Source organism: Panulirus ornatus, chromosome 30, assembly GCF_036320965.1.
Source record: "Panulirus ornatus isolate Po-2019 chromosome 30, ASM3632096v1, whole genome shotgun sequence".
In the NCBI taxonomy this organism is placed as follows: domain Eukaryota; kingdom Metazoa; phylum Arthropoda; class Malacostraca; order Decapoda; family Palinuridae; genus Panulirus; species Panulirus ornatus.
In genome coordinates, this window is record NC_092253.1 from 19,400,598 (window position 1) to 19,416,431 (window position 15,834).

General features: G+C 40.3%; 1 protein-coding gene across 3 annotated transcripts in view; it reads left to right on the plus strand.

The window, feature by feature from the left end:
• Window positions 1-15,834, plus strand: part of LOC139758441 (oxysterol-binding protein-related protein 11-like) — a 94,556-nt gene that overhangs the window by 56,922 nt on the left and 21,800 nt on the right. For all 3 annotated transcript variants that reach the window (XM_071679862.1, XM_071679859.1, XM_071679860.1), the window contains 2 exons: window positions 9,542-9,816; window positions 11,822-12,047. In XM_071679862.1, coding sequence (XP_071535963.1) covers window positions 9,542-9,816; window positions 11,822-12,047 — 501 coding nt within the window. The remainder of the gene's footprint in view (window positions 1-9,541; window positions 9,817-11,821; window positions 12,048-15,834) is intronic.

Below are 15,834 nucleotides of genomic sequence, written 5' to 3' on the forward strand. Positions count from 1 at the left end.
ATTTTCCCTAACCCTCTCACTTTGCACACCACCTCGACCAAAACACCCTATATCTGCCACTCTATCATCAAACACATTCAACAAACCTTCAAAATACTCACTCCATCTCCTTCTCACATCACCACTACTTGTTATCACCTCCCCATTTGCGCCCTTCACTGAAGTTCCCATTTGCTCCCTTGTCTTACGCACTTTATTTACCTCCTTCCAGAACATCGTTTTATTCTCCCTAAAATTTAATGATACTCTCTCACCCCAACTCTCATTTGCCCTTTTTTTCACCTCTTGCACCTTTCTCTTGACCTCCTGTCTCTTTCTTTTATACGTCTCCCACTCAACTGCATTTTTTCCCTGCAAAAATCGTCCAAATGCCTCTCTCTTCTCTTATAGTGATGGGTGATTTGAATGCAAAGGTGAGTAATGTGGCAGTTGAGGGAATAATTGGTATACATGGGGTGTTCAGTGTTGTAAATGGAAATGGTGAAGAGCTTATAGATTTATGTGCTGAAAAAGGACTGATGATTGGGAATACCTGGTTTAAAAAGCGAGATATACATAAGTATACTTATGTAAGTAGGAGAGATGGCCAGAGAGCGTTATTGGATTACGTGTTAATTGACAGGCGCGCGAAAGAGAGACTTTTGGATGCTAATGTGCTGAGAGGTGCAACTGGAGGGATGTCTGATCATTATCTTGTGGAGGCAAAGGTGAAGATTTGTATGGGTTTTCAGAAAAAAAGAGTGAATGTTTGGGTGAAGAGGGTGGTGAGAGTAAGTGAGCTTGGGAAGGAGACTTGTGTGAGGAAGTACCAGGAGAGACTGAGTACAGAATGGAAAAAGGTGAGAACAACGGAAGTAAGGGGAGTGGGGGAGGAATGGGATGTATTTAGGGAATCAGTGATGGATTGCGCAAAAGATGCTTGTGGCATGAGAAGAGTGGGAGGTGGGTTGATTAGAAAGGGTAGTGAGTGGTGGGATGAAGAAGTAAGAGTTGAAGAATCTATAATAACAAAAAGTGATTGAGCTGATCCCTGGTTGTTGTAATGGAACTTAATGAGTTTTCATTAAGTTGAATGAAGGGGAAGGCTGATCTGAGAAACCATATCCTGGTCTAGCAAAAGTGAACACTCATTAAAGTTATTGTAAGAACTGTACTGATGATGAAGTATACAACCTTAGCGAACCTGTAGGGCTTAATTTTTCAGATTAATGAGGGTTAGCTTATTGCTTGACAAAGGGAAAATATGAATACCTGATCTTATTGATGCCCAGAGACCCAAAGTTGGTGAGGAAAATGGGGAGATGAATAAATACTGAAAGGAGAGAGAGAAATTACCATCTGATCTATCAATACCTACAACAAGATTATTCCAAGAAGTAGGGATAGTACAAAGTGCTCACTGCATATTTTACTTGGTGAATAATACTGTTTCTCTGCTGCCACATACATTCCATAATTATCAGTCTTGCAGTTATCTAGAACTGACTTCAGTTATCACTTATTTACAATATCTGGATTTCTTTTAAATGTTTCTGTATTTATTCCATGTATGTTTCTTATTTTTTGTGGTAGTATAGAGAAAATCTTTTCAAATTTTGCTGGACTCTTACATATTTTTATGACAGTATTACTGAGTATTATTGACTGGTTGATTTGGATTTATGGTTCTCATTTGGCTCAGGGTTAGGTGCCAGAGGACTGATGGAGTACCTAGAAAGTGCCATAGGCAAGGGGTATAATGGTGAATGTTTGAATTACAGAAGCTATTGAATAAAAATTTTTTCCATAATGTTTATCACAGGTCAGTAATGTTATATTTTCAGTTTGGATCTGCCCTCATGTATTGGTGTTATGTATGGCATTTTGTGTATGTCTTCTATACTGGATTGGTCTCAGCTCTGCTTCAATAACATCAAGAGAGATATTGCTATTGTTGTCCTAATAATTTTAAGAAATATAGCTGAGATTCCATCTGGTCCTGGTGGAGTATTCTCTTTTGGTTGATCAGTTATTTCAGTTATATCCCAGTCTTCAAGGGCAATATCTGTAAGGACATGTTCATCAAAGTGATCAAATATTTCATAATCTCTACCTTTCCTTTTTTGTGTGCTGATAATAGACTTACAATAGGTTATTAACATTTGGCAGAGAGAGAGAGAGAGAGAGAGAGAGAGAGAGAGAGAGAGAGAGAGAGAGAGAGAGAGAGAGAGAGAGAGAGAGTCCCTGTGATGAGATTTTGCTTAAAGGCAGGGCTAGTGCATAGCACTCACTGCACCTTTTGCTTGATAAAAAATACTATTTCTGTCTGCCACTTCTTTCACTGGATTCATCTGGGAATAACTTCAACCCTGTATCATTTTCTTTTTTTGTGTGTCTGTAAGTGCTCCTCTTGCATTTCTAATTTCTTCATATCTTTCTTACAGGGCCCTTTTATAGTTTTGCTTGATACCTTTTTAGCATAATCCAAATGATTTTTACATACTAATAATTGTATGTCTTTCTTGTCGGCAATCTTTTAAGTTCACAATATCATCCTATATCCCCTCAGTTGGTTGCCTTGTAAAAATTTGCATGTATTTCTCTCTTCTTTCAAGGCGGTAAAGATCAAGTTCTTTCAGCCTTTCGTGATAGTACATATGTTCCATCACCTTGATTTTGCTTGTGAAGTGCATCTGAGTTCTCTTAACTTGTTTATTCTTGTTTGTTTGGTTGATGACCATATGACACAGCAGTATTCAGTTTTTGTTTCACAGTATTTGCATTTAACTTTTTCATCAAGAGATTTTTTTCATGTAGTGCAAGTTATCTTTATCATCAGATTTATTACTTGGTTCAGTAGTACTAAATTTTCAGTATTTTCCTTGAATTTTATTGTCTCACAAGTGTCGACTTGTAGATCTTTCGTGTTTGTCACTCTTTCTTTCACTTTCTCTGTTGGGCCTTTATATTATGTCATCAGTGTATTGTTGATTGTTCTATGATTTATTTGTTAAAATTCATCTTTGTTAGAACTCATAAGTAGATTGTGTTTGTGTTTGAGTCATTCTACCATACATCTCATTTTGATCATCAGATGATATCACATTACTTTCATGTCATCAGCAAAGCTCCTGACTAAACTTTCTTTTTCTTCTCAGTCAAAGTTTAACATCAAACATATAAAGATCACTGAGGATGATGCTGTTGCCTTTGATACCCCTAATAGAACATCTTCATCAGACATGGCTCCTATTGCTACAATGTTGAATTTTTTTAGTCTAAAACTCTTTGATCCAGCCTCCCATCTCATCCTTAATGTTTTGTTTTGCTTCAAGTAAATGTCTCTGTTTATTATTCTCAGTACATTAAAGTTTCACTAGCTTGTTCAGCCAACATCTGGCTGGCCACAAACCTACTTGAAAGCTTTGATCTTTCTCGGTTTTGAAGTTTCAGTCATTTTAGGTGTTTTAGAGGTTCAGACTCTCCTCCATTATATAACCCCCAACCCCTGCATGGGCCTCCCCCCAACCCCTAACCTCTGCATGACTCTCCCCTCCCCAACCCCCATCCCTGGCATGGCCCTCCCATTCATGACCCTCCACTTCCCTGTCTCCAACCCTTGAAATGACCTCCCATACCCTATACCCCCATCTTATGAATGGCTCTCGAGTCTCTTAAACTTCAACCCCGTCATGGCCTTTTCTTACTCTCCCTCCCTAGCACTTCCTCACCTCCCCCAGTTCCCATTCCTCCACATACTTCATCTTCCCTGACCCCACCTCCTAACCTGCCTTCAACTGTCAAGATCCTCAAACCCCGCCAACCGTTGCATGGCCCTTCCCTCCTTTAAACCTCTCCTCATATGTACCCCTCCTATCCCCTTCCCCTCCTTGCACTGCCCTCTTCTCCCACAAGCCCCTAACCCCTATATGGCAATTTCCTTTCCAGTACCTTACTCCCTGCACATCCATCCACTCCTCGACTCCCAGTACAAACCTCCCTCCCCTGACCCCCACCCCTTGCACTTCCTTTCCCTTCCTCTGAACCTCACCCTTGTACAGTTCTCCCCTCCCTACACCACCAACCTCTGCACAGCCCTTCCAACCGCAGTTGCTGTGGCCAGCTTAGACTACCATACTCATAGGTAGTTAAGTACTCTTTCTTTTGCTTTTTCTTTTTTTTTTTTTTTTTTTTTTTTTTTTACTTTGTCGCTGTCTCCCGCGTTTGCGAGGTAGCGGAAGGAAACAGACGAAAGAAATGGCCCAACCCCCCCCATACACATGTACATACACACGTCCACACACACAAATATACATACCTACACAGCTTTCCATGGTTTACCCCGGACGCTTCACATGCCTTGATTCAATCCACTGACAGCACGTCAACCCCTGTATACCACATCGCTCCAATTCACTCTATTCCTTGCCCTCCTTTCACCCTCCTGCATGTTCAGGCCCCGATCACACAAAATCTTTTTCACTCCATCTTTCCACCTCCAATTTGGTCTCCCTCTTCTCCTCGTTCCCTCCACCTCCGACACATATATCCTCTTGGTCAATCTTTCCTCACTCATTCTCTCCATGTGCCCAAACCATTTTAAAACACCCTCTTCTGCTCTCTCAACCACGCTCTTTTTATTTCCACACATCTCTCTTACCCTTACGTTACTTACTCGATCAAACCATCTCACACCACACATTGTCCTCAAACATCTCATTTCCAGCACATCCATCCTCCTGCGCACAACTCTATCCATAGCCCACGCCTCGCAACCATACAACATTGTTGGAACTACTATTCCTTCAAACATACCCATTTTTGCTTTCCGGGATAATGTTCTCGACTTCCACACATTTTTCAAGGCTCCCAAAATTTTCGCCCCCTCCCCCACCCTATGATCCACTTCCGCTTCCATGGTTCCATCCGCTGACAGATCCACTCCCAGATATCTAAAACACTTCACTTCCTCCAGTTTTTCACCATTCAAACTCACCTCCCAATTGACTTGACCCTCAACCCTACTGTACCTAATAACCTTGCTCTTATTCACATTTACTCTTAACTTTCTTCTTCCACACACTTTACCAAACTCCGTCACCAGCTTCTGCAGTTTCTCACATGAATCCGCCACCAGCGCTGTATCATCAGCGAACAACAACTGACTCACTTCCCAAGCTCTCTCATCCCCAACAGACTTCATACTTGCCCCTCTTTCCAAGACTCTTGCATTTACCTCCCTAACAACCCCATCCATAAACAAATTAAACAACCATGGAGACATCACACACCCCTGCCGCAAACCTACATTCACTGAGAACCAATCACTTTCCTCTCTTCCTACACGTACACATGCCTTACATCCTCGATAAAAACTTTTCACTGCTTCTAACAACTTGCCTCCCACACCATATATTCTTAATACCTTCCACAGAGCATCTCTATCAACTCTATCATATGCCTTCTCCAGATCCATAAATGCTACATACAAATCCATTTGCTTTTCTAAGTATTTCTCACATACATTCTTCAAAGCAAACACCTGATCCACACATCCTCTACCACTTCTGAAACCACACTGCTCTTCCCCAATCTGATGCTCTGTACATGCCTTCACCCTTTCAATCAATACCCTCCCATATAATTTACCAGGAATACTCAACAAACTTATACCTCTGTAATTTGAGCACTCACTCTTATCCCCTTTGCCTTTGTACAATGGCACTATGCACGCATTCCGCCAATCCTCAGGCACCTCACCATGAGTCATACATACATTAAATAACCTTACCAACCAGTCAACAATACAGTCACCCCCTTTTTTAATAAATTCCACTGCAATACCATCCAAACCTGCTGCCTTGCCGGCTTTCATCTTCCGCAAAGCTTTTACTACCTCTTCTCTGTTTACCAAATCATTTTCCCTAACCCTCTCACTTTGCACACCACCTCGACCCAAACACCCTATATCTGCTACTCTGTCATCAGACACATTCAACAAACCTTCAAAATACTCATTCCATCTCCTTCTCACATCACCACTACTTGTTATCACCTCCCCATTTACGCCCTTCACTGAAGTTCCGATTTGCTCCCTTGTCTTACGCACCCTATTTACCTCCTTCCAGAACATCTTTTTATTCTCCCTAAAATTTACTGATAGTCTCTCACCCCAACTCTCATTTGCCCTTTTTTTCACCTCTTGCACCTTTCTCTTGACCTCCTGTCTCTTTCTTTTATACTTCTCCCACTCAATTGCATTTTTTCCCTGCAAAAATCGTCCAAATGCCTCTCTCTTCTCTTTCACTAATACTCTTACTTCTTCATCCCACCACTCACTACCCTTTCTAAACAGCCCACCTCCCACTCTTCTCATGCCACAAGCATCTTTTGCGCAATCCATCACTGATTCCCTAAATACATCCCATTCCTCTCCCACTCCCCTTACTTCCATTGTTCTCACCTTTTTCCATTCTGTACACAGTCTCTCCTGATACTTCTTCACACAGGTCTCCTTCCCTTGCTTTTTCTACAAGAATTATAACTTTGGTTTCATGTCCATGTTTTGTTAACTTTCTTTATTCTTTCTACATTCTTTTTTATGGGATTTCATTATTTTCTTCCTAGTGTTCTTTATTTTCTCGTCAAGCTTTTTTATTCTCTTCCCACTTATTGCTAATTTTTCCTTTTTGCATGCTTTTTGATTCATCCTGTTTTCTGTCTCTTCTTCTCTTCCATTCTGCACTACTGTGTTTTTCTTTTTGGTCAGTATTAGTCCACTGATTTATTGTCATGTTTTCTTGTAGAATATTTTTGTGTTTGCCTCCATGTTATTGTCTGTGAAGGTCTCACTCCAGGTTGCACTTAAAATCTATTCACTGATCATTCTTCAGTCAATTTTGTTGTGGTCAAAATTCATGTCATTCAAACTATTTTCATCTTTGGTTCCCGTATTACATTCACAATTAGATATTTCCATGTATTTTTGATGCATTTATACATTACAGTTAGAGTGGATATGAACAAATGAGGCCATTTCTTTATCTGTTCCTAGCACTGCCTCACTAACACAAGAATGGCATACATGTATGAAAATTTCAAAACATGGTATGCTGTAGTTATGCCTATAATATTGTGATCCAACAAGCTTGTATCATTCACTTCTGTATCTGGCAATAGTGCCATGTCATTTTTAAAGATAAGGTCTATCATGTTGTTCCCCTTTGTCAGCTTTATGACTCGCCTGTACAAGGTTGAATGAGTCAAAGATTACTTAGCATTTGGAATTGTTCTTTTTCTTCTGCTGATCCATTTTTTTTTTTTTTGTATCTGTATCCTTACTTTGTGTGGTTTATGGATGTGCACATTCTGATTCATATATTTTATGTTCTCCTTGCATGTCAGTGAGCTTGGTATAATGTTGATTCTGGGTCATGGTTGTAGGGAGTGGTTCCATTTGAGACCCACGATACTGAAAATGGTGGATGGGTATTCTATTAATCGAAAAAGCTAGCTTCTCTTTGTCGCTTGGTGGCATTGCTGGTAGCATATCTATCTTTCACTATATGAGCAGTGGTTCATGTCCAGCTGTTAGAGGTGTTAGGTATGTGCAATAGGTATGAGTGTTGTTATGCACTTATATCATTACCTTTTCATATTATATCGTTTTTTTATTGTATTATTACATCATGAAGCCTTAGTTCTTATTTGATAGTGGAAACACATCACGTCCTGTCTAAATTAATTCATAATACTTATTTATCATTGTACATCTTTTTTTTTAAGTGGGTACTAGTGTTGTATTACACCTTCCTTCTTGGACATTTTGGAATAGTTAGCCATTGATCTGGAATAATGCATGATAACAGGATTATAATGGTGTAGAGATTGGATTTATGGGAAAAGGTACTCATCTGGTCATCAGAAATTAGCTTGGAAGTTTTTTTTTTTTTTTGCTGCTGTCTCCCACGTTTGCGAGGAGGCGCAAGGAAACAGACGAAAGAAATGGCCCAACCCACCCCCATACACGTGTATATACACACGTCCACACACGCAAATATACATACCTACACAGCTTTCCATGGTTTACCCCAGACGCTTCACATGCCCTGATTCAATCCACTGACAGCACGTCAACCCCGGTATACCACATCGATCCAATTCACTCTATTCCTTGCCCTCCTTTCACCCTCCTGCATGTTCAGGCCCCGATCACACAAAATCTTTTTCACTCCATCTTTCCACCTCCAATTTGGTCTCCCACTTCTCCTCGTTCCCTCCACCTCCGACACATATATCCTCTTGGTCAATCTTTCCTCACTCATTCTCTCCATGTGCCCAAACCACTTCAAAACACCCTCTTCTGCTCTCTCAACCACGCTCTTTTTATTTCCACACATCTCTCTTACCTTTACGTTACTTACTCGATCAAACCACCTCACACCACACAATGTCCTCAAACATCTCATTTCCAGCACATCCATCCTCCTGCGCACAACTCTATCCATAGCCCACGCCTCGCAACCATACAACATTGTTGGAACCACTATTCCTTCAAACATACCCATTTTTGCTTTCCGAGATGATGTTCTCGACTTCCACACATTCTTCAAGGCTCCCAGAATTTTCACCCCCTCCCCCACCCTATGATCCACTTCCGCTTCCATGGTTCCATCCGCTGCCAGATCCACTCCCAGATATCTAAAACACTTTACTTCCTCCAGTTTTTCTCCATTCAAACTTAACTCCCAATTGACTTGACCCTCAACCCTACTGTACCTAATAACCTTGCTCTTATTCACATTTACTCTTAACTTTCTTCTTTCACACACTTTACCAAACTCAGTCACCAGCTTCTGCAGTTTCTCACATGAATCAGCCACCAGCACTGTATCATCAGTGAACAACAACTGACTCACTTCCCAAGCTCTCTCATCCCCAACAGACTTCATACTTGCCCCTCTTTCCAAAACTCTTGCATTTACCTCCCTAACAACCCCATCCATAAACAAATTAAACAACCATGGAGACATCACACACCCCTGCCGCAAACCTACATTCACTGAGAACCAATCACTTTCCTCTCTTCCTACACGTACACATGCCTTACATCCTCGATAAAAACTTTTCACTGCTTCTAACAACTTGCTTGGAAGTAAAAATAATTAACTAATTTGCATTGCAATTAGGTGTCTCAAGTGCCAGTGCTGAGTTCATACTTAGAAAAGGTTTAATATTCACCAGTGTCCCGGTCAGTGTTGACATAGTAACTGTATAATTTAGTGAGCTTGAAAAAGAGTGTTATGTAAGGTGATTGAAAGTGTTATTGCAAAAATATTTGTGTATATTTTTCCTACAAGTGTGATGTCACTCTGATCTGAAGATCTTAAGATTTGTTCTATGGTTTTCTCTCAGTTTTTATAAATTGGTATGTCCTGCACTGAACATATGTTCATCCATCATTGTTAATCTGTTATGCCAGAAAAAGAAAATTTGATTGCTATTTCATATTATGTTGCTTGATGAAGCTGTTACATATTATACACAAGATTTATACTTGCAGCACTCGCCTTGGATCCCCTTCTATGCGCTCCTCATCACCTTCTCAAAGAGTGCGTACAGCCCCACATTCTCCAACTCCTGGCACTACCCAGGGCATCAGTAGAACCCCTCCATCCAGCCTCATTGGGCAACCATCAGTACCTCACACCTCTTCTGCTGCTGTGTGTAAAGAGTCAGGGGATGGCCAAGGCACAGTTAGTTCATGTTCTTCTTCTGTTACATCGGTGACACCCACATCTACTCCCACTCCTCCACCAGCTCAGTCATCACGAGCAGGTAACACATCTGAAAAGTATCTCTCGTATTAAATTGTGAGAATATAGTATTTATACCGCAGACAGTGAATTGATACTTTACATTTGAGAGATAGAAACTTATGCAGATTTATTACATAAAGTATTATGAATAAGATAAAAGTTTATGGAGATTTATTACTTAAGTGTTATTACCATGAGATTTGAACTAAATTGATTAAAGAATGGTGTAAAATTTCTGATTCATGATAAACCAAGAATTCAGCCATCCCCACCACTCTTCCTCAGATTTTTTTGCTGTGCCAGTCTAACTGTACAAATAGATGATTACAATTAGGTAGTTACAGCAAAAAAACATGGCAAGCACATTCAGCAGTCAAATATTCCAGCTGCTAGACTTCGAAGATGGTGTATCTTATCCATTTTCAGTTGTTTGTTTCATTTCAGAAATTCTAAGCATTTAACGGTGCACCTAATCAGTTAGGCTGCTGAAGTGGTCATGAGTTCCTTGTTCTGGTTAAGTGGTCTTTATTAAACTCTTTAATTTTTACTATGAACATTGTAGAGATTTTGTTTTTGGATTTTTTTCAGAGTGCTGGCAACCATGAACATTTGTTGTGATTGTTAGGCCACCCAGTCTGATGTTTTTTATATGTGTTTTGTGTTATCTCATGCTTCCTAATGTTTTTATTTTCCTTTGTGGAAGATGTTAAAGATTTCTTAAGTGACTGTGCTATACAATGTTTTTGGATACTGATGCTCATAAATGAAACATGTAGAACTGTGTTGCAAGAGATTGGGAAACTAATTTAACGGATCGAGAACTCTTTTCTCGACAGGATTGTTCATTGATTGTTCATGTCACTCTTTTTTTCCATTTATTCCATATTCTGATGTGTCAACTCAGGTTGCACTCAAAATCATCTCATATCCCTATTGTATTGGTGATAAAGGCAGAGATACACCATGAGGTCTTAAGATTTCATTGCTTGGAGTTTTTTTCTGAGGTATCCAGGGAAAACTGAGCAGGAGGTTCTCTCTGCATGTGTACTCCTTATGATCCTCCATGGAATTGTTGCTAATGGAACTCCAATGGCAGTTTGGTTGTTTAAGCTTTGCTGTATACTGGTAATTTCTAGCATATTGCTGGTGTGGACATAATTGAGATTTTCTTGTAGTGATTAGCCGTATGAAGGGAAGATTATGTCCTGACTAACAGATTCCAATGGTTAGTAAGTGATGAAGTTTGCTGGCTGCAAGGCACCATTTCATCCCCATGCAGTGATAACATAGACCTATTTGGGTTACTGAGTTCAAAGAGGCTAACTCCCCATGAACACATGCTATTTTATGAGTAAAATTATGATGTAGCCTATGCTCTCCCATGAACAACTGCTGTTTCTCAGATGCTCATAGGGTGCTACCCATAGTAAAGGAATTGTTTTCCATACTTCAAAAGTTACATGTCTTTCCACTTTAATGTGTTAAGGTCTTTTGCTTATAATCAAATTATTCAAGTTTTGCTGATGGATTGTTGCCACGATTAGCAAATCGTTTGTTTTAAGATCGTGTTTCTACCATCTTCGATTTTCAGATAATGATAATAAGAAACCAAACTGCAAATAGATTTATAGATAGTTTCAATTTTCTTGAAAGCACTTTACTGTATATGTTTTCTGATTATGTGGCAAAGGTCCTTCTGCATTTGATTTATGAAATTAGAAATCGTTTATGATTCCTTTTGGTTCAGCTGTAACACAGGAGGTACTAGTCAGTATTTCTTGATACTTTCATTTTCAATGAGGTTTGTTGATGAAGATGTACTAAAGCTTTTTCATAGATTTTAGAAATTCTCATATGAAAATTATGGCATTTGGTAAAAGAGCTGTGTTGTAGATGAGAATGTCCATCAGTTACTGAGATTGTCATTCAATGTCATTGAATTCATTACTTAGTTTATTCAATTCTTGATTGTTGTTTTCATGTTGTTTTCAATTTCACAAATGGGACTTTCTAACACCAAACAGGTTCAGGTGAAAATGAGTCTGAGGTCAGTGATGATGAATGGCCAGGAGGTGATAATGAGCTGGGTGAAGTTGGTGATGGCCAGCGGTCAGTAATCATGCATATTATCTCCCAGTTGCGTCTTGGAATGGACCTCACCCGTGTCACTTTACCGACGTTCATTCTGGAGCGTCGTTCTCTTCTTGAAATGTTTGCTGACTTCCTTGGACACCCAGACTACTTTGTCAGGTAAGGACTTTGAGAATGATTTGACAGAAGTAGTTACAGAGATACTGTTGTTGCGATTACGACATACTTCCATATACTTCATCATGTTATTCAGTTTATTCCCTTCTTCCCATACACATCACTATTTTACCGAGTAACTCATCTTTGCCATGACCCAGTTACAGTTGTACTCAGATAGACAGGTTTGACACAGCTAAAACAGTTGTGACCATTCATCCAAAGTATGAGATTTTATCCATCATTGTTCGTAGTTTTTTATCTTTCAGCTATCAGGGAGTTATGATGTTGATGGGCATAAAAGTTTATGTAAATGTAACTTAGGAAATGCTTTGGAAGCTTTAGTGAATTAAGAATTTTGATTGAAGAGTGAGCCAGAAACTTGCTTAAAGGAGTACTTGTCCCTTCTCTGATTTTTGGCTTTGACTGGTCATGACTGGTCAAAGATGAGAGTAGGAGAGATAGAAAACTTGCATAGTAAAATAGAATTAGGAGGATAAATAGAGTAGAGAATGAATTTATGAGAGGATGTATGACGTGAAGAAACCATTAAAAAGGCGCACGAATGAAAGTCTTTTCGGATGGCATGGTTAAGAAAAAAAAAATTGGCAGGTGATAGGTTGTTTAGGATGATAATTAGTTTTACATTGGCTATCACTGGTGGCTTGATTGATACTGCAGAAGCATAGACAGGGAGACAAACATAGCTGTTTGTTGGTAAACTAACATGGCTGCACACAGGGACATAAGACGTTCATATGACTTTTGATAAGAGAGTATACCACTACAAAAACATGTCAGAGGTGAAATTCTCCACTAAATAATACGTTAAAAGATTAAACTCCTGTGTAGTAGTTGGTTGGCAGTTACTGACTAAGGAGGTATATTACCAGTACTACCCACCTGGATTTTGGGAGGGTTAGTGATGCTTGCAAAGCGAGCAAGCACTAAAGTGGTTGTCAAGCTGCAGTCCCTTGACCCAGGTAGCTGTCATTTTTTTCTGCCTCACCCAAATGTGGGATACAGGTATTCTATCCTCATGCATGCATTCTCTCCTTGTCCCAAATAAGAGGACAACTTTTAACTCACACAACTCATTCTTTGCTACTCTAGACTTTCCTGTCGTAAGCTTTTTGCACTAGCCCTGCCTTTATACATAATGGTAGGAGCAATAGATAGTAGTAGAGTAGTAGGTAGGAACATTAGATAGGAGCTTTGGGTAGAAACATTAGGTAGAAATAGTAGGTAGAAGCATTAGCTGGATGCATTAGATAGAAGTAGTAGGTTGTAACTGTAGGCAGGAATATTTGGTAAACATATTAGGTAGAAATAGTTGGTAGAAACATTAGGTAGGAGCCTTTGAAAACACTGACTAGAGTTGCCATCTGCCAGTGGCCTTTTAAGGGTGAGGCACTAAAGGCTAAGAAGCAGCACTGGAGTTTAACAGTCATGGAGACTTTTGTTGTAACCACCCCCAAAGGGGACAGGCGTTAGAAATATTGATAGATAGATAGATAGTATGTATTTAGGGAAGCAGTGATGGCTTGTGCAAAGGATGCTTGTGGCATGAGAAGCGTGGGAGGTGGGTTGATTAGAAAGGGTAGTGAGTGGTGGGATGAAGAAGTAAGATTATTAGTGAAAGAGAAGAGAGAGGCATTTGGACGATTTTTGCAGGGAAAAAATGCAAATGAGTGGGAGAGGTATAAAAGAAAGAGGCAGGAGGTTAAGAGAAAGGTGCAAGAGGTGAAAAAGGAGGGCAAATGAGAGTTGGGGTGAGAGAGTATCATTAAATTTCAGGGAGAATAAAAAGATGTTTTGGAAGGAGGTAAATAAAGTGCGTAAGACAAGGGAGCAAATGGGAACTTCAGTGAAGGGGGCTAATGGGGAGATGATAACAAGTAGTGGTGATGTGAGAAGGAGATGGAGTGAGTATTTTGAAGGTTTGTTGAATGTGTTTGATGATAGAGTGGCAGATATAGGGTGTTTTGGTCGAGGTGGTTTGCAAAGTGAGAGTTAGGGAAAATGATTTGGTAAATAGAGAAGAGGTAGTAAAAGCTTTACGGAAGATGAAAGCCGGCAAAGCAGCAGGTTTGGATGGTATTGCAGTGGAATTTATTAAAAAAGGGGTGACTGTGTTGTTGACTGGTTGGTAAGGTTATTTAATGTATATATGATTCATGGTGAGGTACCTGAGGATTGGCGGAATGCTTGCATAGTGCCATTGTACAAAGGCAAAGGGGATAAGAGTGAGTGCTCAGATTACAGAGGTATAAGTTTGTTGAGTATTCCTGGTAAATCATATGGGAGGGTATTGATTGAGAGGGTGAAGGCATGTACAGAGCATCAGATTGGGGAAGAGCAGTGTGGTTTCAGAAGTGGTAGAGGATGTGTGGATCAGGTGTTTGCTTTGAAGAATGTATGTGAGAAATACTTAGAAAAACAAATGGATTTGTATGTAGCATTTATGGATCTGGAGAAGGCATATGATAGAGTTGATAGAGATGCTCTGTGGAAGGTTTTAAGAATATATGGTGTGTGAGGCAAGCTGTTAGAAGCAGTGAAAAGTTTTTATCGAGGATGTAAGGCATGTGTACGTGTGGGAAGAGAGGAAAGTGATTGGTTCTCAGTGAATGTAGGTTTGCGGCAGGGGTGTGTGATGTCTCCATGGGTGTTTAATTTGTTTATGGATGGGGTTGTTAGGGAGGTGAATGCAAGAGTTTTGGAAAGAGGGGCAAGTATGCAGTCTGTAGTGGATAAGAGAGCTTGGGAAGTGAGTCAGTTGTTGTTCGCTGATGATACAGCGCTGGTGGCTGATTCATGTAAAAAACTGCAGAAGCTGGTGACTGAGTTTGGTAAAGTGTGTGAAAGAAGAAAGTTAAGAGTAAATGTGAATAAGAGCAAGGTTATTAGGTACAGTAGGGTTGAGGGTCAGGTCAATTGGGAGGTAAGTTTGAATGGAGAAAAACTGGAGGAAGTAAAGTGTTTTAGATATCTGGGAGTGGATCTGGCAGCGGATGGAACCATGGAAGCAGAAGGGAATCATAGGGTGGGGGAGGGGGCGAAAATTCTGGGAGCCTTGAAGAATGTTTGGAAGTCGAGAACATTATCTCGGAAAGCAAAAATGGGTATGTTTGAAGGAATAGTGGTTCCAACAATGTTGTATGGTTGCGAGGCATGGGCTATGGATAGAGTTGTGCGGAGGAGGGTGGATGTGCTGGAAATGAGATATTTGAGGACAATATGTAGTGTGAGGTGGTTTGATCGAGTAAGTAATAATAGGGTAAGAGAGATGTGTGGAAATAAAAAGAGTGTGGTTGAGAGAGCAGAAGAGGGTGTTTTGAAATGGTTTGGTCACATGGAGAGAATGAGTGAGGAAAGATTGACCAAGAGGATATATGTGTCAGAGGTGGAGGGAACGAGGAGAAGTGGGAGACCAAATTGGAGGTGGAAAGATGGAGTGAAAAAAATTTTGAGTGATCGGGGCCTGAACATGCAGGAGGGTGAAAGGCGGCCAAGGAATAGTGTGAATTGGAACGATGTGGTATACCGGGGTTGACGTGCTGTCAGTGGATTGAACCAGGGCATGTGAAGCGTCTGGGGTAAACCATGGAAAGTTCTGTGGGGCCTGGATGTGGAAAGGGAGCTGTGGTTTCGGTGCATTATTACATGACAGCTAGAGACTGAGTGTGAATGAATGGGGCCTTTGGTGTCTTTTCCTAGTGCTACCTCGCACACATGAGGGGGGAGGGGGATGTAATTCCATGTGTGGCGAGGTGGCGATGGGAACAAA